Source organism: Onthophagus taurus, chromosome 1 (genome assembly GCF_036711975.1).
Source record: "Onthophagus taurus isolate NC chromosome 1, IU_Otau_3.0, whole genome shotgun sequence".
NCBI classification, from domain to species: Eukaryota; Metazoa; Arthropoda; class Insecta; order Coleoptera; family Scarabaeidae; genus Onthophagus; species Onthophagus taurus.
The window spans coordinates 13837894-13860350 of NC_091966.1; the positions used below are offsets into that span (position 1 = coordinate 13837894).

Sequence of the window (22457 nt, forward strand, 5' to 3'; positions counted from 1 at the left end):
AATGAAAGAAGCATCATGGCTAGAACTATCAGTTGACTACGGCTAAATCCCTTTTTCATACATTAAGTTTTGAATTAAAGTAGTTGCACCTTAATTGTCGCTTACTATAATTGGACAACCTCCTGTACAGATACTCGTTATAAATTGTTTTGGTTTATAAATATCGTGATACCCAATTTCCACTATGGTCGCCATCGCGGTTTGGATTTGTATTCAATTTGCTTAAATGCGTTTTGATACTTCTCTATCCACAGTACAAAATGAATTTTTTATTTACATAAAAATCAACTCTATGATTTACTTTCTTTGCAAAATAGAAATTTTCAAAAATGTGCTATTTAAAGAAACAATTAATATTTCAACACCTTGTGTCTTTGTTGGAATAACGTTTAAAAGTCTGAAACTTTTAGTTAAATTCTTTACCATGCAACATACTGCTATAGCAATCCCACGTTTGAGATTTATCTGCACGCATAGCAGCAAGATTACAAATACACAAAGAAATGCATTTTATTGACAAAAAAACAAAATACCTTTTTAATTAAAATAACAATTTTGCAGGAATTAATAACTAACACAAATAAAGGTACAGAGCCAATGTGGAACCATTTCTTGCAAAAATTTGAGCACCGAGGAACAACAACGCCTATCATAATTATAAGTAGTGTCACCTCGCTTAGATTTAATCAGCTAATGCCGGTAATTCCATCAAAACACATGAAGCTGGTCTTCAGGACTTCGAATTGAAGAACATCTCATCGAATTGGATACCTTGGAATCGAAGTTGAGTTCTATCCAGTATTAATAAAGTGTTTTGTGGATCCGCTGGAATTACCTGTCGTGTTGGGGTCATGTATTTATTCATGATATCAGTTCGTATTATGTGTTGTAGATGCGTTGATTCAGTGTCGATGAGAGCTTCATGAAGACTAACCAGAGGGATGACGTCAGTGATAGCTTTCATAAAGTTCCTCGGTAACATCCTAGTAGTATCTTTTCATTTTCCTATTAGGCTTTGGGATCTTGTCATTGTAGGCTGGATTGAATGTCGGCAATATATCGAGCAAAAATTTAAATATAAAAAATTCTATTCGTGGTAACAATTATTTACACTTGATATGTTAATTATAGATAAGTTATATTTAACACAGTTTTTTGTCCCCATGTATGGAGAACCATCTCACATAACCAGGAAATTTTGAAGCTTAAACTTTACCAAAAATATATCTTGTATAAATATGTTTTCAATATGGCTTTCTTCAGTGTTAAACGTATAAGAAACTAATTTCTAAAACTACCTTATTACAAATTTTAACGAGATGTGTGCGCGCAGACTGAACATGCCGAATAACTTCGTAAGTATCGTCACATATCAGCTATTATAAGTGCACAACCAAAGTATTTTTTTTCTTTCGGGTTCATTTTTATTACCAAGGATATTAATATTAGATTAAGATTTATTAAAATCCTCTAATTATAGTTACACTGCTAAAAATGCATGTTTGGTCTACATATGCACATAGTTTCGTGAATAACTCTACAATCAACATTTTCCAAAACAAAATTTTTAACTCCTTCAGCAGTTACTCTGGTACCAGTAACATCCAACAGCGATAAATTTAAATGTTTCAAATGATCCAATGCTTTATCAGTTACCCCGTAACAGCCTCTCAGGGACAATTTTTTTAAACTGACGTCGTTGTATTGCCCTAAATAACGTCTCTCAGCCATTCCTGAAAATTAATTGATTATGATTAATAACATACTAAAAATACATAATAATTATTGATATTATGTTTGATTGTTTTTAATAAAAAAATGAGATAATATTTATAATATAATAGTTATTTATATTACAAGTGGGCTAGAAACATAATTACAGTACGAGTGTGGAGAATTGCACGACGAGGTCGTAGACCGAGTCGTATAATCACACGAGTACTGTAATTATGCTCTAGCCCACGTGTGATATACAGCATTTTATCTACGACTGCTAAAAATTACTAAAAAATCAATTTCTTTAGAAAAGTCTATTTGACATTAATTATAAAAATATTTTGAAATGATTGTTGACAATTTTGAATTGTCAGTTTAAACAACATGTTTACTCATCTGGAATAAGTGTTTTGAAATCTAAAAACATAATAATTAATGTTTACAATAAATAGTATTGTTTCTCTGTAAGTAGATAGCACTTTTCTTTTGTATTGTTACTCGTTTCAATAAATTAAGTCTGTTCTGATTAGGCTAAAAATGCGTTATTATTATTATTATTGCTGCCGGGCTGAGGAGGGCGGCCCCTCTCGTTACCGCGACCTATAAGATCTATTGTAACTTTAGCCCTCCAAAGGTTTAGGGCAAATGTAGGTCCTTAATGAACCTTAGTATTGTCCTGAGGTCTTGAACCTTTATGTCGGTAGGTAACAAGGGAGTTTTACCGAAGACGTTGTGCCTTAGACGTCCTCTGGCGACGCAATTGCACAGTATATGTTCAGCAGTTTCTGACTCGTCGTTGCATAGTCGACAAGTTTGATCCTCAGCTTGTCCAATGTGGAAGAGGTGGTATTTTAGGGGCACATGGCCGGTTAGGTAGCCTGAGAGCGTTCTTAGATCCCCTTTGCTGAGGCATAAAACCTCTTTGGTTTTGTTTTGCGACGGAGTTATCATACTCTTCGCTTGTCTGTGACCTGGAAGTTCTTTCCAGCGTAAGGCTATCTTTGAAGCCTCCCAGTTGTTGATTATTTCTTTTAGGTGGCTTTTTTGTAGTCCACATCCAGGTTGGGGTCCAATGAAGGGCGTGTTTGCTGCCTCTTTGGTAAAAAAAAAATGCGTTACGTAATGAAACCAGTGCGGTAATGAACTTCATTACGTAACTCAAATCACCTCAAATGAGTGCGGTAACGATGACTTATCCAAGCAGTCGTAGATAAAAAAAAAATAAAAAAAAATAAAGTACATTTCTTATTATAAATACTATTAAAGCCAGAATTTATTCTTATCACTACACGATTGCGAAAAGTCGGCAATCCCAGCATTCTGTCCGCTGGAAGACCAATAGGTGTGTGAAATGGCTTGTCAAACCATAAAAACTCTAACAAAAAATTGCCGGTTGCTCAAAGTCTATAGAACATAAGGTTACTCAATGCCGATTCTCCTCCTCTGAGAGGCAAGGTGGGTCGACGGGGTGACGTAGCTGGTTCTATGAACAAACAACACGAGGCGAGGTTCAAATATTTTATATAGACTGTACCACAGTATAGGCTATCTTTTACTCAACTTTTTACTCTGACTGGATCGAACCAGTGACGTCAATTTGCGGGGTAATAATCGATACTACAGAGGCATAGGGAATTAGGTAACCTTATGTTCTATAGACCTTGCCGGTTGTTAACCAGCTTTTAAGACAACCTTTAATATATAAACCTTGCGTTGTAGACACTCTTACAAGTGTCTACAACAGACACTTACGACGAAAGCTATTGAAATTATTACGGGAATACTTTCTTTGGACCTTGTAACTAGAAAAAGAAGCGAGATGTACTAGAAAGAAATAATGAAGAATTGATAGGCAATGATATCCCGTCTTGGGGGTGAGTCACTGATAGAGAAGCATGCTGTGTTAGAGCACTGAGAATTTGATACTCAGAAGAATCGTGAAAGGAAGTGACGAGTCCACATCTTCTTCTACTTTTATTAAGACAAAACTTGTGTTTTCTGTTATCAATTATTAAGCTTCCTGAGAAGTTGTGATCTGCCGATCTGGGTATCCTTTACTCACATCGCTCATCTGCCGTTCCCTATTTTATCGACATATATATGTCTCTCCAGAACCTTCGTCTTGATTTTGTGAATATTAACATACGTAGATATCCGGTTATTCTCGTGTTATAGCACTCCTAATCTGGCCACCTAGCGTTACTCCTTAAATCGATCGCAATTTCTATCCTTCTAACCATACTGTTTGTTTTAGAAGTCTCTGCCTAAGTTTCCAATGCGTATGGTCCTATAATACACTTGTAGATTCGGCCTTTACTTCTGTTGACATGTAATTATTTTTCTAGATAAAGTCTTTTAAGGTACAATATATATTTTGTGTGATTGGTTTATCACTAGGGCACGGAACTTTTGTAACGGAACGATACGATTTACCCCCACCACTTGTTATCTAGAAAACAAGTCGGTGGCGTCAAGTCAACTCGCCTCATCGGTTGTTGTTGACGACCGACAATCGGTTTATTACACGTCAGTGTCAACTGTCAGTACGATTTGAAAATATTAAAAAAATATATATTTTATAACTTTAATTCAAAAAAACATGATCCGATTTGTAATATCAATCACAAATCGGATACGGATATAAAAAAATTGCTGTTAACGCATATTGAAACAACCATCCCTAAATTTTCTTCTGTAAATGACGTTCTAGTTGACGTTAAAATGAGTTTGTACCTAGAAAATAATCTTTCAACATCACAACTTGTAAATGGAGCATAAATAAAATACTGAGCTATTGAACCATATTTTTCCTTAAGAGTTAAAGGTATATTGTTTTCGGCAATTTGTTGAACAATTCTCAAATCCGAACAACAATTTTACCACAAAGGGAAACTAAAAACAATTCTTAAAAAAACAATAATACGAACTCAAACAGAACTCCAACTTCCAATTAAAGGTAACTAAAGAAAGATAAATAGCAAATTTGACGAAATTATGCGGATGAAAAGCGTCGAATACTGCACATTTGGACAACAGTGAAATCGTACTGACAGTTGACAATGTTGACATTGATGCAATAAAAAACCGATCGTCGGTCGTCAATAACAACCGATCATTTTCTAGGAGAACAAGTGGAGGGGGTAAATCGTATCGTACCGTTACAAAAGTTCCGGGCCCTATTTATCACATAGCGTCATCTTGGAGAAATGTTCCTCCCTTGTTCTTATTTGTTAGCCAATTTTATTGTTATTTTATAAACTGTTTGCATCGCTTTTTGCACCTGTCCCGTCTATCTGTCCCATCTTCTCTTATCTCTTCGCGCTGATTGCTTCACTTGTTTATTCATATTATATAGTTGTAGGACTAATTGTCTTTTAGCTTCGTTTCCGACGGCTGCGTTTAGTCTAAGTTTAATGTTCTTTCTCTGATTGATGGTCTCCTCTCCTTTCTCAGCAACAATTCCTCTGTCTCATGCAGTCTCCTCTTGTATTGCGGCCATCTTTCTACTTGAAATTCATTTCTGGCTTCATTCCAATGGTCGGAGTTTTCTTTGATCCTTCTCTTGAATACTCGGAGTACAGATACTACGTATACGTATACGTACACAACATATACGTACCTGCATTTCCACATATGTGTATCTTATGAGGCTCTTGATATTCTAACAATCACAAATTAAAAATTTTAAGTAAAAATGAAGAGAACAAGCAATGATGAAAATATGACTTACCGTTGCTTTCTATTGGAGAGTACCGCCTCCAAAGAAAAGATCCAGGCACGTCCATTATATAAAAATCTCTCGGAGGTGCCCACCACCCTGAAATAGTTTTCTATTAACATTTACGATAAAAATATAGTTTAAAATAGCAAACAATGTGAACTATGTTCTAACAGAGCGATGTCTTTTTCATTTTGATTTGGGTTTTCTGAAATATCTGCAGAATTTAGTCTACTTATTCCCATCATTTTAGAACTCTCAGTAGGTTTAAGTGTGTAAATAAATCCTCCTTTACAAACTTTTCGTTCGATATCGTCATCAGAAACAGTTAATTTTTTTCTTTCAACAACAATCCTTGCAGCTATGTTAGGATTATTTTGACAAGTACATTCATCATATGGCCTCTTATATAAAGTGCTTTGAAAAGTATAACTGCCTTGAATTGGTTTGGCTGAAGAATACTCCTTGATGCTAGTTTCAGATAGATGTCCATACGGAATTTTCTCAATTGTAGAAGTAGGCCCAACAAAACTGTGTAAAATATCTTCATTCCAAAGAGCGATATCGTCAAGATCAGAAACATAACTATTATTTAATTTTTGGGAACCATCAGCTACTTCTACTTCGCGTGCGTCCTTTTCCATGAAATATGTAGTGAGATAGTCTTGGAAATAAATTTCTTGTACCTTTGGCTTTTTAGCGAGGGATTTTAAAAATATATTCCCAAGGCCAGAAAAGCGACAATCCACAATTCGCAACGAATCGAATTCGTTCCTTACACTTAACTCAACATCATATAATCCTTTGCACTTATATAGTGATAAAATTTCTAGTGATTTTAACCATTGTAATCTATCTAGTATAGAAAGGTTAACCCAGAAACACTGATCCAATATAAATACCTAAAAATATTTTAATTATTGAATAATTGAGTAAAATGAGTAAAATTATAATACTTTTAAATTTTTTAATTGCTCGGGATAGTATTTTTGCAATTCGAACGTATTTGTTACATAAGTCTTTTTTAAACTCAATTCGATTAAAGTTTCTGGAAAATCTCTTAATTTCAACTAAAAAACAGTAAATCAAAAAAGATAAATGTAAAAATGTAAGATAATACCATATTTCCGTCAATTTTCATATTTTCCAAAGCTAAAACCACCAGATTTAAAGTAGATATATTTAAGAAAAAGTTATCCGGAATTAGTTTAATGTGTCTCCCATCCGCACTTATTCTAACATCTTTGGTAATATTGGTTATTTTGTCAATGCAAAAGTCAATTTTCTCATTATTGTTCGTAAGATCTCTAGCGTCAATTTCATACCATAAATATTTAGTTTGAACGAAGTCGTGTAATCGTTGGCATGTCCTTATATGAAAACACGAAAGGTGTATGTATCGCAAAAAACAACTAAAATCAAATAACTTACTTGCTTATTAACCATAAATCATTGAAATTTAAATATCGAAATATATTTAATAGTGTGTAGTCATTTAAATCTAAAATATTCAGTTTGTGTGTATTAGATGACATTTTAAATAATATGTTTCTTTAATTGTTGTCGTCAGGTATTACTACAGATATAAAAATAGCTGTATAAGTAGTAATCATAAAACACGAATAAGCAATAAGATATAGATTTTATCACACACCCGTTTTAGATCGAGATTTCTTATAATTAATTAATCCACTCCATAAGACAATGCGGTGATTTATTAACATTACAATGTCAACAACATATTTTTATGGCTTTGTCTACGGAAGGCTCTCAGTTTCTTATGCAAGGTGACATATGCATATAGAGCATCAATTTGTTCAATATTTGACGATTTAGCTTTTTTAGCCATCCAAATTTGACAGTTTCTAGAAAATATATAAACTGAGAAAGCGCTTCAGTTCACATAACACATTTTATTTATGTAATATTATTCTCTTTTGGAACACTTTTCCTGCGAAACATTCAGCGTGTTATGGATGTTGTACTTCTATGATCAATCAATTTTATTTTATCACAAACAATTTAAGTCACCCCTCGTTTTTTTGGTTTGGCTTTTTTCTTGTCCAATTTTCCAATTTAACATAACGTCTTTTAAGTCCTTCCCTCTTGTTGCTCTTTTTGGTGCCGTTTCCAATCCACGTAGTGTTTCATAATTTTCATCTTCCACATTTTCAGTTTCTGGAATAGCATCATCACTTATCCAATTCCAGTCATCATTATCAGATTCTGTGTTAACTTCATTTCTGTCCTCATACGTTTGTTCTTCGTTTTGAATGTTATCTTCATTTCTGCTTCAATAATTTACGTTTCCAGGATGTCATTTTTAATGGAGGTATTGCAATCAAAGCCTAAATAGAAAAACTAATCGGTATTACAATATATGCTCCGCTTGAAGCTTAGAATAAATTTTGTTTTTTATACAAAGTGGGTATGTATAACTTAACGTATGAATAAACTCGTTCTCAGAAATGTTTTTACTATTAATGATTTGATTAAGAATCAAGCATCTCTCCAAAACATACTTTGTACGCCTATTGATCTCAACCCAACCCAACCCAACAATAATTTGTTTTCCAAAGCCAAATGTGCAAAAAATTATTCCCAAAACCACCTCACAATATATGTTAACTGGATATGTGCGTGTATATCTCTGGTTAATCTCTAGCTTATGTATGCGCATAACTTTTATAAGATTTATAATGCATCTGCAATATTTTCAGTTGTATGAAGGACATTGATATTAAATTACAAGATTAATACCTTTATTGAAATCATTAGTTACAGTGTTAAAAATGCATTTTTGGTCTACATGTGCACATACTTTCATGAATAACTCTACAATCAAAATTATTCAACATAAAATTTCGTACTCCTTCAGCAGTCACTTTGGTGCCAGTAACATCCAACAAGGATAAATTTAAATGTTTCACATAATCCAATGCTTTATCAGTTACTCCATAACATCCTCTCAAGGACAACTTTTTTAAACTAACGTCGTTGTATTTTCCAAAATACATCATTTCATACATTCCTGAAAAATAATTCATTAGGATTAAGAATTTTCTAAAAATGCGTAATAATTAAACGTACCAAAGAAAATACATACATTTTATGATTAGAAAAAAGATTCCAACATAAAAAGCTGAAAAATTTGTTGATCTTTTTAAGACCACAGTTTTCGCTTTTTGAAAGCTAAATAATGGGCAATTGGTCGTTACAAAAAATTGTCGATTGTTTTTTACACTAGCTGAGCAAATAGAGGCATAGTATACAGTGTGTCCCCGGATTGTGTCCCCGTAAGGTATAATTGACGATAAATTTTTGAATTCAAATTCCATCTTTTGCAATTAAAGTCTGGATGTCATAAAACGAAATATAACCAAGTTTTACGTCAAATATCCTCAAAGTACCAAAGTTAACGCAAGAAGTTTGTTAACCGTTGCCGGTAAAGTGGTCTTTCTAAGCAATGTACAACAAAAGTTGATTAAAATAAAATGTTTGTTATGTTAAATTATAGCGATATGCCGAATTTTATTAATTTAGCATATAAAAGAAAAAATGAGTTTTTTCTTGAAAATTTTTTTCTAATATTCCGTTTTACAATAAAAACAAATGACCTGAGTGAACTAACAATTATCATTTGATAGCTTAGCTTTAGCCTATTTTCAAATATTAATTGATCATGTTTACATTACAATATAAAATATGTATTTATAGTGAAGTGCTATGGATTGGGGAACATTAGTTACAATGCAGTTTTAAGGCAATTTGAGGAAAAATTTTGATTTTTAGTAGATAAAAAAACAATTAAGAGAGTTGTTAAAAAATTTTCGGAAACGGGCAATGTGGAAAATAAAAGGAAGGAAAAAAAGCTTTTAGATGAACATGATGCGGGGTCGATTGTTGCAGTAACGAACGCAATGGATTATGGTAAGGTGTCGTATTATAAACTAAAATTTAACCACACTATCGAATTAGGTGATGAAGCAAAACGTTTAGATAATTGTTTGTGGCTTGGGTACAAAATTTTAAAAGACAGAACTTTTTTAAAAAACATAAAAACATTGCGGCCCACATTCGACCATTTTAATTAAAAATTATTTAAATACGTTATTTCGAAAAAAAATGGATTGGTAGATATGATCCGCAACTATAGTTGCCAAGAAGTCCGGATTTATTTATTATGGATTTTTATTTTTGAGGTTATCTAAAACAAAAAGTGTACACTGAAAATTGTAATAACAATTTAGACCGTTTAAAACAAAAAAATTGAAACGTTTTGAAAAAAGTTATTAGAGAAATTCCGTTGGACCATATTAGAAAAAGTTATAAACAATGTCGGAAAAGGGCTGAATTATGTGTTAGTGTTGGTGGTGGTATCATTGAATAAGCTTTTATGTTAATTTAGTTTAGATCGAAAATGTTTTGTTAATCTTATGATTTAAAAATCTGCATTTTGCTTTTATATCCTACATTAATAAAATTCAGCATATCGCTATAATTTAACTTAACAAACATTTTATATTAATCAACTTTTGTTGTACATTGCTTAAAAAGGCCACTTTACCTGCAACAGTTAACAAACTTCTTGCGTTAACTTTGGTACTTTGAGGACATTTGACGTAAAACTTGGTTATATTTCGTTTTATGTCATCCAGACTTTAATTGCAAAAGACGGAATTTGAATTCCAAAATTTATCGTCAATTATACCATACGGGGACACAATCCGGGGACACACTGTATACAAGTAAATAAAAATGCCGTCTTATTGATTTCCAAAACCTAAATAACGTTATATCAAAAGAATTCGGCTTAGAGATATAGGTATACAGGTGTATCTGAATGACTGCAACAAACTTCAAGGGGTGATTCTTTAGTGAATTTTAAGGGTACTTTGATATATGAACCATGGGCGACTTCGGCCCCCCTAAGGAGCTACACCCCTCCAAAAATGGCGGAAAATTTTGGTTTAATTCTTTTTTCTCAAAAACCATAAACGTTAGAAAAATGAAATTTGGGGAATATGTTTAACTGATAATAGGGCACGTTTTGACCCTATTTGTACTTTCAACCTACCCTTCTAAACTACTAAACGTAACCACCCCCTTTACATTTTTGCTAAAATTTGTTGTATGCAGATGATAAATACATTAAAAAAAATTTACATAGGTAGATGAAAGTATCCTAAACTTTTTTGTCTCTCTAAATTTTTTCGAAAAACGACTAATTTTTGAGAAAAAGAATAAAGCAAACGCTGACCGTTAAACAACGGGGTTGTCAATCAAAAGGTGGAATGAATTTATTAATGAAAAAATCTTCGTAGGCTTTACAATCTTTGTCAGAAATATTTTTGACGTTTAAATGTCAGTGTTTTTCTTACTATTATTATTGTTTTTCAAATTAATTTTTAAATCAAGTTCTATCGCATTTTCGTTTCTCGACGTTTCAAAATTTTAAATGAAACAGTAATAATAGCAAGAAAACCACTGACATTTAAACGTCAAAAATATTTATGTCAGATTGCAAAGCCTACTAAGATTTTTTCAATAAAAATTCATTCCAACTTTCGATTAACAACCCTACAACTTAACAGTTAGTGTTTGCTTAATTATTTTTTTTCTCAGAAATTATTAAATTTTAGAAAAACATCAGAAAGACAAAAAAGTTTTAGAATAATTTTATCTATCTAACTGAAATTTTGCCGATGTATTCATCATCTTCATAAAAAAAATCTAGGCATAAATTGAACATCCCCGTTGCGTTTAGTAGTTTAGAAGGGTAGGTTGAAAGTACAAATAGGGCCAAAACGTGCCCTATTATGAGTTAAACATATTCCCCAAATTTCATTTTCCTAGCGTCTATGGTTTTTGAGAAAAAAAATTATACCAAAATTTTCCGAAATTTTTGAAGGGATGTAGCTCCTTAGGGGAGCCGAAGGCGCCCATGGTTCATATATCAAAGTACCCTTAAAATTCACTAAAGAATGACCCCTTGAAGTTTGTTGCAGTCATTCAGATACACCCTGTATATAGGTATGATATATATAGATATGACATAGATATGTATTGCACTCATCCTAATCTGTCCTTGTACAATAGAAATACTTAGATCTTACTTAATATACAATTTCAAAGTCAAAATTTCAATGTCATAGAAGTAAAACTTGTCTTTTTTGACATATGTCAAAGTAATTTTCCAAACAAGAGCTTAAATTTAAATGATGTGCCATTAGTTACTTAGAGGGCTCTACTCATTCTTTAATGGATATGTTGTTAATATGGTTCAATTAGTTGTTAATACTTAACCGTTACATAATATATACATACCTGCAGTTCCACATATGACCCTACGAGGCTTTCTTTGCTCTTCTGGTACTTTTTTGATTGAATAGCTGTTTATTAATAACACACAACGTAAAGTATTTTCCATCACAGCGATGTCCTTTTCACAATGATTTTGGTTTTCTAAAGTATTCGGAGAATTAGATTTACTTGTTCCCATCACATTAGAACTATCAGTAGGTTTAAGAGTGTAAATGTAACCTCCCTCGCAAACTTTTCGTGCCATATCCTCATCAGAAACTGTTAATGTTTTTTTATCACTAGAAATCCTTGTAGCTATGTTAGGATTATTTTGACAAGTACATTCATTATAAGGCCTCTGGTATAAAATACTTTGAAAACTATAACTGTCTTGAATTGGTTTGGCTGAAGTATAGAAATGAATACTTCTGTCAGAAAGATATCCATAAGGAGCCTTCTCAATTGTTGCTGTGGGTCCAACAAAACTATGTAAGATGTCTTCATTCCAAAGTGCGATATCATCTAAATCAGAAACATATGAATTTTTCAAGATTTTGCAGCCGTGAGCTATTTCTAATTCCCGTTCATCCCTCTCTAAGAAGTAAGTAGTAAGGTAGTTTTGGAAATAAATTTCTTGTATCTTCGGCTTTTTAGCAAGACATTTTAAAAACATATTTCCCAGACCAGAAAAACGGCAATCCACAATTCTTAATGCATTAAATTCTTGCATTGTTGAAATATTTAAATCAACATCATACAATCCTTTACACTTATACAGTGATAAAATTTCTAGTGAACTTAACCATTGAAACACACTTAATATCGATTGGCTAACCCAGAAACAGTGATCCAATATTAACACCTACAAATATTTCAGTAACAGAAAAGTTTTAATATGTTATATTTAAAAATTATACTTTTAAATTTTTTAGTTGAACAGGACAATAGTTGTGTATCCCGGAAGTATCTGTTATATATGTTTTTTTAAAACTTAATTCTATTAAACTCTCTGGAAAATCTTTTAGTTTCAGCTAAAAAAATAATACCAAACCTTAAAACGATAAATGCTAAATACATAGAAACGATGAATATACCATATTTCCACAAATTTTTTGATTTTCCAATGCTAAAACCGTTAAGTTTAAAGTAGATAGATTTAAGAAAAAATCATCCGGAATTATTTTAATGTGTCTCCCATCCGCACATATTCTAATATCCTTGGTGGAATTGGTAATTTTTTCAATGCAAAAGTCGATTTTTTCTCTCTTGTTTGAAACATCTCGCGCATCAATTTCATACCACAAATATTCAGTTTTAACCAAGTCGTGTAGTCGTTGACAAGTTCTTATGATGAAATAAGGAAAATAACAATATGGAGAATTAGATAACAATTAACTTACTGGCTCACTAACCACAAATCAGTTTTGTTTAAATATCGAAATATATCCAACAATGTATAATCGTTTAAATTCAAAATATTCAGTGAGGATGTGTTACAAGACATTTTAAATATTACAATTTTTTAATTATTGTCAACAGATGCTACTGCAAATAGAAAAATAACTGTATACAACAATTAATAACCATAAAACATGAACAAGTGATAAGATAAAGGTTATTTGATAAGTACGTTTTAAGCCCATTCGCATATTTCCATGTTGCGTCCGTATCGAATTCTTTCCGTCCTGAACTCTCACAAATATTTCCTAATGAAGAGCAAAAAACCTGCACATCTGACTTAAAACATTCTTTAACTAAATTAAATAAAAAGTATTCATTTGAACCAGTTCAAAAATGTATATTTATTTATAAATTTAACGCTCACAGTTGTGACGTGACTCTTGGAAATGAAAGAAGCATCATGGCTAGAACTATCAGTTGACTAGCGGCTAAATCCCTTTTTCATACATTGAGTTTTGAATTAAAGTAGTTGCACCTTAACTATCGCTTACTATAATTGGACAACCTCCTGTACAGATACTCGTTATAAATTGTTTTGGTTTATAAATATCGTGATACCCAATTTCCACTATGGTCACTAAATGCGTTTTGATACTTCTCTATCCACAGTACAAAATGAATTTTTCATTTACATAAAAATCAACTCTATGATTTACTTTCTTTGCAAAATAGAAATTTTCAAAAATGTGCAATTTAAACAAAAAATTAATATTTCAACACCTTGTGTCTTTGTTGGAATAACGTTTAAAAGTCTGAAACTATTAGTTAAATTCTTTACCATGCAACATACTGCTATGGCAATCCCACGTTTGAGATTTATCTACACGCATAGCAGCAAGATTACAAATACACAAAGAAATGCATTTTATTGACAAAAAAACAAAATACCTTTTTAATTAAAACAACAATTTTGCAGTAATTAATAACTAACACAAGTAAAGGTACAGAGCCAATATGGAACCATTTCTTGCAAAAACTTGAGCACCGAGCAACAACAACGCCTATCATAATTATAAGTAGTGTCACCTCGCTTAGATTTAATCAGCTAATGCCGGTAATTCCATCAAAACACATGAAGCTGGTCTTCAGGACTTCGAATTGAAGAACATCTCATCGAATTGGATACCTTGGAATCGAAGTTGAGTTCTATCCAGTATTAATAAAGTGTTTTGTGGATGTGCTGGAATTACCTGTCGTATTGGGGTCATGTATTTATTCATGATATCAGTTCGTATTATGTGTTGTAGATGCGTTGATTCAGTGTCGATGAGAGCTTCATGAAGACTAACCAGAGGGATGACGTAAGTGATAGCTTTCATAAAGTTCCTAGGTAACATCCTAGTAGTATCTTTTCATTTTCCTGTTAGGCTTTGGGATCTTGTCATTGTAGGCTGGATTGAATGTCGGCAATATATCGAGCAAAAATTTAAATATAAAAAATTCTATTCGTGGTAACAATTATTTACACTTGATATGTTAATTATAGATAAGTTATATTTAACACAGTTTTTTGTCCCCATGTATGAAGAACCATCTCACATAACCAGGAAAGTTTGAAGCATAAACTTTACAAAAAATATATCTTGTATAAAAATGTTTTCAATATGGCTTTCTTCAGTGTTAAACGTATAAGAAACTGATTTCTAAAACTACCTTATTACAAATTTTAACGAGATGTGTGCGCGCAGACTGAACATGCCGAATAACTTCGTAAGTATCGTCACATATCAGCTATTATAAGTGCACAACCAAAGTATTTTTTTTCTTTCGGGTTCATTTTTATTACCAAGGATATTAATATTAGATTAAGATTTATTAAAATCCTCTAATTATAGTTACACTGCTAAAAATGCATGTTTGGTCTACATATGCACATAGTTTCGTGAATAACTCTACAATCAACATTTTCCAAAACAAAATTTTTAACTCCTTCAGCAGTTACTCTGGTACCAGTAACATCCAACAGCGATAAATTTAAATGTTTCAAATGATCCAATGCTTTATCAGTTACCCCGTAACAGCCTCTCAGGGACAATTTTTTTAAACTGACGTCGTTGTATTGCCCTAAATAACGTCTCTCAGCCATTCCTGAAAATTAATTGATTATGATTAATAACATACTAAAAATACATAATAATTATTGATATTATGTTTGATCGTTTTTAATAAAAAAATGAGATAATATTTATCAAACACATTTATGGAGGATTCATGTACGTTGAATTAGTAGTGGAAACAATATTCAAATAAATCTAGTTTTATCTAAAAACTCTAAGAAGAAAACTAGATTTTTGAAGATTTTTAAAAAGATATGAATTAATTTTAAAAGTGTATTTCAAGAAGAATGAAAAAAATTAAAGTACATTTCTTATTATAAACACCATTAAAGCCAGAATTTATTCTTATCACTACACGATTGCGAAAAGTCGGCAGTCCCAGCATTCTGTCCGCTGGAAGACCAATATGTGTGTGAAATGGCTTGTCAAACCATAAAAACTCTAACAAAAAATTGTCGATTGCTAACCAGCTAAGATAACGTTTTTAGATTAGGCAACCCAATATTTTGCAAAGTAAGACAAAAATGCCCAACGCATTGTTACAGAACTCGAAATACAAGTGTCTACAACTTCTTTGGACCTTGTAACTAGAAAAAGAAGCGAGATGTACCAGAAAGAAATAATGAAGAATTGATAGGCAATGATATCCTGTCTCGGGGGTGAGTCACTGATAAAGAAGCATGCTGTGTTAGAGCACTGAAAATTTGATACTCAAAAGAATCGTGAAAGGAAGTGACGAGTCCACATCTTCTTCTACTTTTATTTAGACAAAAACTTGTGTTTTCTGTTATAAATTATTAAGCTTCTTGAGAAGTTGTGATCTGCCACGAAGTCTCTTCGATCTGGGTATCCTTTACCCACATCGCCCATCTGCCGTTCCCTATTTTATCGACGTATATATGTCTCTCCAGAACCTTCGTCTTGATTTTGTGAATATTAACATACGTAGATATCCGGTTCTTCTCGTGTTATAGCACTCCTAATCTGGCCACCTAGCGTTACTCCTTAAATCGATCGCAATTTCTATCCTTCTAACCATACTGTTTGTTTTAGAAGTGTCTGCCTAAGTTTCCAATGCGTATGGTCCTATAATACACTTGTAGATTCGGCCTTTACTTCTGTTGACATGTAATTATTTTTTAGATAAAGTCTTTTAAGGTACAATATATATTTTGTGTGATTGGTTTATCACATAGCGTCATCTTGGAGAAATGTTCCTCCCTTGTTCTTATTTGTTAGCCAATTTTATTGTTATTTTATAAACTGTTTGCATCGCTTTTTGCACCTGTCCCGTCTATCTGTCCCATCTTCTCTTATCTCTTCGCGCTGATTGCTTCACTTGTTTATTGATATTATATAGTTGTAGGACTAATTGTCTTTTAGCTTCGTTTCCAACGGCTGCGTTTAGTCTAAGTTTAATGTTCTTTCTCTGATTGATGGTCTCCTCTCCTTTCTCAGCAACAATTCCTCTGTCTCATGCAGTCTCCTCTTGTATTCCGGCCATCTTTCTACTTGAAATTTATTTCTGGCTTCATTCCAATGGTCGGAGTTTTCTTTGATCCTTCTCTTGAATACTCGGAGTACAGATACTACGTATACGTATACGTACACAACATATACGTACCTGCATTTCCACATTTGTGTATCTTATGAGGCTCTTGATATTCTAACAATCACAAATTAAAAATTTTAAGTAAAAATGAAGAGAACAAGCGATGATGAAAATATGACTTACCGTTGCTTTCTATTGGAGAGTACCGCCTCCAAAGAAAAGATCCAGGCACGTCCATTATATAAAAATCTCTCGGAGGTGCCCACCACCCTGAAATAGTTTTCTATTAACATTTACGATAAAAATATAGTTTAAAATAGCAAACAATGTGAACTATGTTCTAACAGAGCGATGTCTTTTTCATTTTGATTTGGGTTTTCTGAAATATCTGCAGAATTTAGTCTACTTATTCCCATCATTTTAGAACTCTCAGTAGGTTTAAGTGTGTAAATAAATCCTCCCTTACAAACTTTTCGTTCGATATCGTCATCAGAAACAGTTAATTTTGTTCTTTCAACAACAATCCTTGCAGCTATGTTAGGATTATTTTGACAAGTACATTCATCATATGGCCTCTTATATAAAGTGCTTTGAAAAGTATAACTGCCTTGAATTGGTTTGGCTGAAGAATACTCCTTGATGCTAGTTTCAGATAGATGTCCATACGGAATTTTCTCAATTGTAGAAGTAGGCCCAACAAAACTGTGTAAAATATCTTCATTCCAAAGAGCGATATCGTCAAGATCAGAAACATAACTATTATTTAATTTTTGGGAACCATCAGCTACTTCTACTTCGCGTGCGTCCTTTTCCATGAAATATGTAGTGAGATAGTCTTGGAAATAAATTTCTTGTACCTTTGGCTTTTTAGCGAGGGATTTTAAAAATATATTCCCAAGGCCAGAAAAGCGACAATCCACAATTCGCAACGAATCGAATTCGTTCCTTACACTTAACTCAACATCATATAATCCTTTGCACTTATATAATGATAAAATTTCTAGTGATTTTAACCATTGTAATCTATCTAGTATAGAAAGGTTAACCCAGAAACACTGATCCAATATAAATACCTAAAAATATTTTAATTATTGAATAATTGAGTAAAATGAGTAAAATTATAATACTTTTAAATTTTTTAATTGCTCGGGATAGTATTTTTGCAATTCGAACGTATTTGTTACATAAGTCTTCTTTAAACTCAATTCGATTAAAGTTTCTGGAAAATCTCTTAATTTCAACTAAAAAACAGTAAATCAAAAAAAGATAAATGTAAAAATATAAAATAATACCATATTTCCATCAATTTTCATATTTTCTAAGGCTAAAACCGACAGATTTAAAGCAGATATATTTAAGAAAAAATTATCTGGAATTAGTTTAATGTGTCTCCCATCCGCACTTATTCTAACATCTTTGGTGGTATTGGTTATTTTATCAATGCAAAAGTCAATTTTCTCATTATTGTTTGTAAGATCTCTAGCGTCAATTTTATACCATAAATATTTAGTTTGAACGAAGTCGTGTAATCGTTGGCATGTCCTTATATGAAAACACGAAAGGTGTATGTATCGCAAAAAACAACTAAAATCGAATAACTTACTTGCTTATTAACCATAAATCAGTGAAATTTAAATATCGAAATATATTTAATAGTGTGTAGTCGTTTAAATCTATAATATTCAATTTGTGTGTATTAGATGACATTTTAAATAATATGTTTTTTTAATTGTTGTCGTCAGGTATTACTGCAGATATAAAAATAACTGTATAAGTAGTAATCATAAAACACGAATAAGCGATAAGATATAGATTTTATCACACACCCGTTTTAGATCGAGATTTCTTATAATTAATTAATCCACTCCATAAGACAATGCGATGATTTATTAACATTAATAATAATAATAATGTTTATTGCCTCAAAAACAAATATTTACATAAATATATACATTCAAACAAATATAAACATCAAGACAAATGGATCAATTTATCGCAATAAGCGATATCTTCCAAGAGACCCAACTGGTAACAGTGTATATGTAATTTTAACTAAATAATTATGGCTACCGAGAAGAATATGCTAATAAAACTGAGCGAATGAGCATACTTGAATTATGTTACGGATCGACTACGGAAGGCTCTCAGTTTCTTGTGCAAGGTAACATATGCATACAGAGCATCAATTTGTTCAATATTAGACGATTTAGCTTTTTTAGCCTTCCACATTTGACAGTTCCTAGAAAACATATAAAGCTGAGAAAGCGCTTCAGTTCACATAACACATTTTATTTATGTAATATTATTCTCTTTTGGAACACTTTTCCTTCGAAACTTTCAGCGTGTTATGGATGTTGTACTTCTATGAACAATCAATTTTATTTCATCACAAACAATTTAAGTTACCCCTCGTTTTTGGTTTGGTTTTTTTCTTGCCCAATTTTCCTATTTAACATAACGTCTTTTAAGTCCTTCGCTCTTGTTGCTCTTTTTGGTGCCGTTTCCAATCCACGAAGTGTTTTATCTTCCTCGTTTTCAGTTTCTGAAATAGCAGCATCTTATCCAATTCCAGTCATCATTATCAGATTCTGTATTAACTTCATTACTGTCCACGTACGTTTCTTCTTCTTTTTGAATATTATCTTCATTTCTGCTCCAATTATTTAAGTTTCCAGGTTGTCATTTCTAATGGCGGTATTGCAATATATGCTCCCCTTGAAGCTTAGAATAAGTTTTGTTTTTATACAAAGTGGGTATGTATAACTTAACGTATGAATAAACTCGTTCTGAGAAATGTTTTTACTATTAATGATTTGATTAAGAAACGCTATGGAGACATGATGCATCTTTCCAAAACATACTTTGTACGCCCATTGACCTCAACCCAACCCAACCCAACAACAATTTGTTTTCCAAAGCCAAACATGCAAAAAATTATGCCCAAAACCACCTCACAATATATGTTAACTGGATATGTGCGTGTATATCTCTGATTAATCTCTAGCTTATGTATGCGAATAACTTTTATTAGATTCATAATGCATCTGCAATATGTTCAGTTGTATGAAGGACATTGATATTAAATTACAAGATTAATACCTTTATTAAAATCATTTAGTTACAGTGTTAAAAATGCATTTTTGGTCTACATGTGCACATACTTTCATGAATAACTCTACAATCAAAATTATTCAACATAAAATTTCGTACTCCTTCAGCAGTCACATTGGTGCCAGTAACATCCAACAAGGATAAATTTAAATGTTTCACATAATCCAATGCTTTATCAGTTACTCCATAACATCCTCTCAAGGACAACTTTTTTAAACTAACGTCGTTGTATTTTCCAAAAAACATTCTTTTATACAATACTGAAAAATAATTCATTAGGATTAAGAATTTTCTAAAAATGCGTAATAATTAAGCGTATCAAAACATACATTTTATAATTAGAAAAAAGATTGCAACATAAAAAACTGAAAAATTTGTTGATCTTTGGAAGACCACAGTTTTCGCTTTTTTGGAAGCTAAATAATGGGAAATTGGTGGTGACAAAAAATTGTCGATTGTTTTTTACACTAGCTGAGCAAATAGAGGCATAGTATATACAAGTAAATAGAAATGCCGTCTTATTGATTTTCAAAACGTAAATAACGTTATATCAAAAGAATTCGGCTTAGAGATATAGGTATATATAGGTATGATATATATAGATATGACATAGATATGTATTGCACTCATCCTAATCTGTCCTTGTACAATAGAAATACTTAGATCTTACTTAATATACAATTTCAAAGTCAAAATTTCAATGTCATAGAAGTAAAACTTGTCTTTTTTGACATATGTCATAGTAATTTTCCAAACAAGAGCTTAAATTTAAATGATGTGCCACTAGTTACTTAGAGGGTTCTACTCATTCTTTAATGGATATGTTGTTAATATGGTTTAATTAGTTGTTAATACTTAACCGTTACATAATATATACATACTTGCATTTCCACATATGCCCCTACGAGGCTTTCTTTGCTCTTCTGGTACTTTTTTGATTGAATAGCTGTTTATTAATAACACACAACGTAAAGTATTTTCCATCACAGCGATGTCCTTTTCACAATGATTTTGGTTTTCTAAAGTATTCGGAGAATTAGATTTACTTGTTCCCATCACATTAGAACTATCAGTAGGTTTAAGAGTGTAAATGTAACCTCCCTTACAAACTTTTCGTGCCATATCCTCATCAGAAACTGTTAATGTTTTTTTATCACTAGAAATCCTTGTAACTATGTTAGGATTATTTTGACAAGTACATTCATTATAAGGCCTCTGGTATAAAATACTTTGAAAACTATAACTGTCTTGAATTGGTTTGGCTGAAGAATACAAATGAATACTACTGTCAGAAAGATATCCATAAGGAGCCTTCTCAATTGTTGCTGTGGGTCCAACAAAACTATGTAAGATGTCTTCATTCCAAAGTGCGATATCATCTAAATCAGAAACATATGAATTTTTCAAGTTTTTGCAGCCGTGAGCTATTTCTAATTCCCGTTCATCCCTCTCTAAGAAGTAAGTAGTAAGGTAGTCTTGGAAATAAATTTCTTGTATCTTCGGCTTTTTAGCAAGACATTTTAAAAACGTATCTCCCAGACCAGAAAAACGGCAATCCACAATTCTTAATGCATTAAATTCTTGCATTGTTGAAATATCTAAATCAACATCATACAATCCTTTACACTTATACAATGATAAAATTTCTAGTGAACTTAACCATTGTAATACACTTAATATCCGTCGGCTAACCCAGAAACAGTGATCCAATATTAACACCTACAAATATTTGAGTAACAGAAAAGTTTTAATATGTTATATTTAAAAATTATACTTTTAAATTTTTTAGTTGAACAGGACAATAGCTGTGTATCCCGGAAGTATCTGTTATATATGTTTTTTTAAAACTTAATTCTATTAAACTCTCTGGAAAATCTTTTAGTTTCAGCTAAAAAAATAATACCAAACCTTAAAACAGTAAATGCTAAATACATAGAAACGATAAATATACCATATTTCCACAAATTTTTTGATTTTCCAATGCTAAAACCGTTAAGTTTAAAGTAGATAGATTTAAGAAAAAATAATCCGGAATTATTTTAATGTGTCTCCCATCCGCACACATTCTAATATCCTTGGTGGAATTGGTAATTTTTTCAATGCAAAAATCGATTTTTTCTCTGTTGTTTGAAACATCTCGCGCATCAATTTCATACCACAAATATTCAGTTTTAACCAAGTCGTGTAGTCGTTGACAAGTTCTTATGATGAAATAAGAAAAATAACAATATGGAAAATTAGATAACAATTAACTTACTGGCTCACTAACCACAAATCAGTTTTGTTTAAATATCGAAATATATCCAACAATGTATAATCGTTTAAATTCAAAATATTCAGTGAGGATGTGTTGCAAGACATTTTAAATATTACAAAGTTTTTAATTATTGTCAACAGATGTTACTGCAAATACAAAAATAACTGTATAAAACAATTAATAACCATAAAACATGAATAAGTGATAAGATAAAATTATTTGATAAATCCATTTTAAGCCGATTCGCATATTTCCATGTTGCGTCCGCATCGAATTCGTACC

At 31.9% G+C, this 22457-nt stretch overlaps 4 protein-coding genes across 4 annotated transcripts; all 4 read right to left on the reverse strand.

The window, feature by feature from the left end:
- Positions 1-1439: 1439 nt before the first annotated feature.
- LOC139430382 (uncharacterized) lies at positions 1440-7102 on the reverse strand. The gene is made up of 7 exons (XM_071197288.1): positions 6866-7102; positions 6555-6804; positions 6391-6504; positions 5589-6336; positions 5447-5533; positions 5336-5377; positions 1440-1733 (listed from the first exon to the last, which is right to left on the reverse strand). Exons 1-7 carry the CDS (start codon positions 6967-6969, stop codon positions 1489-1491), a joined length of 1590 nt encoding a protein of 529 aa, XP_071053389.1. The 5' UTR covers positions 6970-7102; the 3' UTR covers positions 1440-1488.
- A 919-nt stretch (positions 7103-8021) lies between these two features.
- LOC139429972 (uncharacterized) lies at positions 8022-13354 on the reverse strand. Its single transcript, XM_071196492.1, has 6 exons — positions 13138-13354; positions 12832-13081; positions 12655-12768; positions 11762-12599; positions 8195-8465; positions 8022-8139 (listed from the first exon to the last, which is right to left on the reverse strand). Exons 1-5 carry the CDS (start codon positions 13239-13241, stop codon positions 8221-8223), a joined length of 1551 nt encoding a protein of 516 aa, XP_071052593.1. The 5' UTR covers positions 13242-13354; the 3' UTR covers positions 8022-8139; positions 8195-8220.
- Positions 13355-14992: 1638 nt separating this feature from the next.
- LOC139430384 (uncharacterized) lies at positions 14993-18043 on the reverse strand. Its single transcript, XM_071197293.1, has 5 exons — positions 17935-18043; positions 17133-17880; positions 16991-17077; positions 16880-16921; positions 14993-15286 (listed from the first exon to the last, which is right to left on the reverse strand). The coding sequence occupies exons 2-5, from the start codon at positions 17620-17622 to the stop codon at positions 15042-15044; spliced, it is 864 nt and encodes a 287-aa protein (XP_071053394.1). The 5' UTR covers positions 17623-17880; positions 17935-18043; the 3' UTR covers positions 14993-15041.
- Positions 18044-19908: 1865 nt separating this feature from the next.
- LOC139429987 (uncharacterized) lies at positions 19909-22314 on the reverse strand. Its single transcript, XM_071196529.1, has 5 exons — positions 22176-22314; positions 21870-22119; positions 21693-21806; positions 20800-21637; positions 19909-20178 (listed from the first exon to the last, which is right to left on the reverse strand). The coding sequence occupies exons 1-5, from the start codon at positions 22277-22279 to the stop codon at positions 19934-19936; spliced, it is 1551 nt and encodes a 516-aa protein (XP_071052630.1). The 5' UTR covers positions 22280-22314; the 3' UTR covers positions 19909-19933.
- Between the last annotated feature and the right edge of the window lie 143 nt (positions 22315-22457).

Excerpts from the sequence above, each read along its gene's own strand:
- LOC139430382 (XM_071197288.1), bottom strand. The coding sequence starts at position 6,969 with ATGTCATCTAATACACACAAACTGAATATTTTAGATTTAAATGACTAC. Across the intron at positions 6,505-6,554 it reads TGAAAATTGACGGAAATATG|TTGAAATTAAGAGATTTTCC; the intron begins GTATTATCTTAC and ends ACTGTTTTTTAG. Across the intron at positions 5,534-5,588 it reads GTTAGAACATAGTTCACATT|GGTGGTGGGCACCTCCGAGA; the intron begins GTTTGCTATTTT and ends AAACTATTTCAG.
- LOC139429972 (XM_071196492.1), bottom strand. The coding sequence starts at position 13,241 with ATGTCTTGTAACACATCCTCACTGAATATTTTGAATTTAAACGATTAT. Across the intron at positions 13,082-13,137 it reads GATTTGTGGTTAGTGAGCCA|AACTTGTCAACGACTACACG; the intron begins GTAAGTTAATTG and ends TTTCATCATAAG. Across the intron at positions 12,769-12,831 it reads AAAAAATTTGTGGAAATATG|CTGAAACTAAAAGATTTTCC; the intron begins GTATATTCATCG and ends TTATTTTTTTAG.
- LOC139430384 (XM_071197293.1), bottom strand. The coding sequence starts at position 17,622 with ATGGAAAAGGACGCACGCGAAGTAGAAGTAGCTGATGGTTCCCAAAAA. Across the intron at positions 16,922-16,990 it reads CTCTCCAATAGAAAGCAACG|AATATCAAGAGCCTCATAAG; the intron begins GTAAGTCATATT and ends TGTGATTGTTAG. Across the intron at positions 15,287-16,879 it reads ACACAAATGTGGAAATGCAG|GAATGGCTGAGAGACGTTAT; the intron begins GTACGTATATGT and ends ATTAATTTTCAG.
- LOC139429987 (XM_071196529.1), bottom strand. The coding sequence starts at position 22,279 with ATGTCTTGCAACACATCCTCACTGAATATTTTGAATTTAAACGATTAT. Across the intron at positions 22,120-22,175 it reads GATTTGTGGTTAGTGAGCCA|AACTTGTCAACGACTACACG; the intron begins GTAAGTTAATTG and ends TTTCATCATAAG. Across the intron at positions 21,638-21,692 it reads TTCAACTAAAAAATTTAAAA|GTGTTAATATTGGATCACTG; the intron begins GTATAATTTTTA and ends AAATATTTGTAG.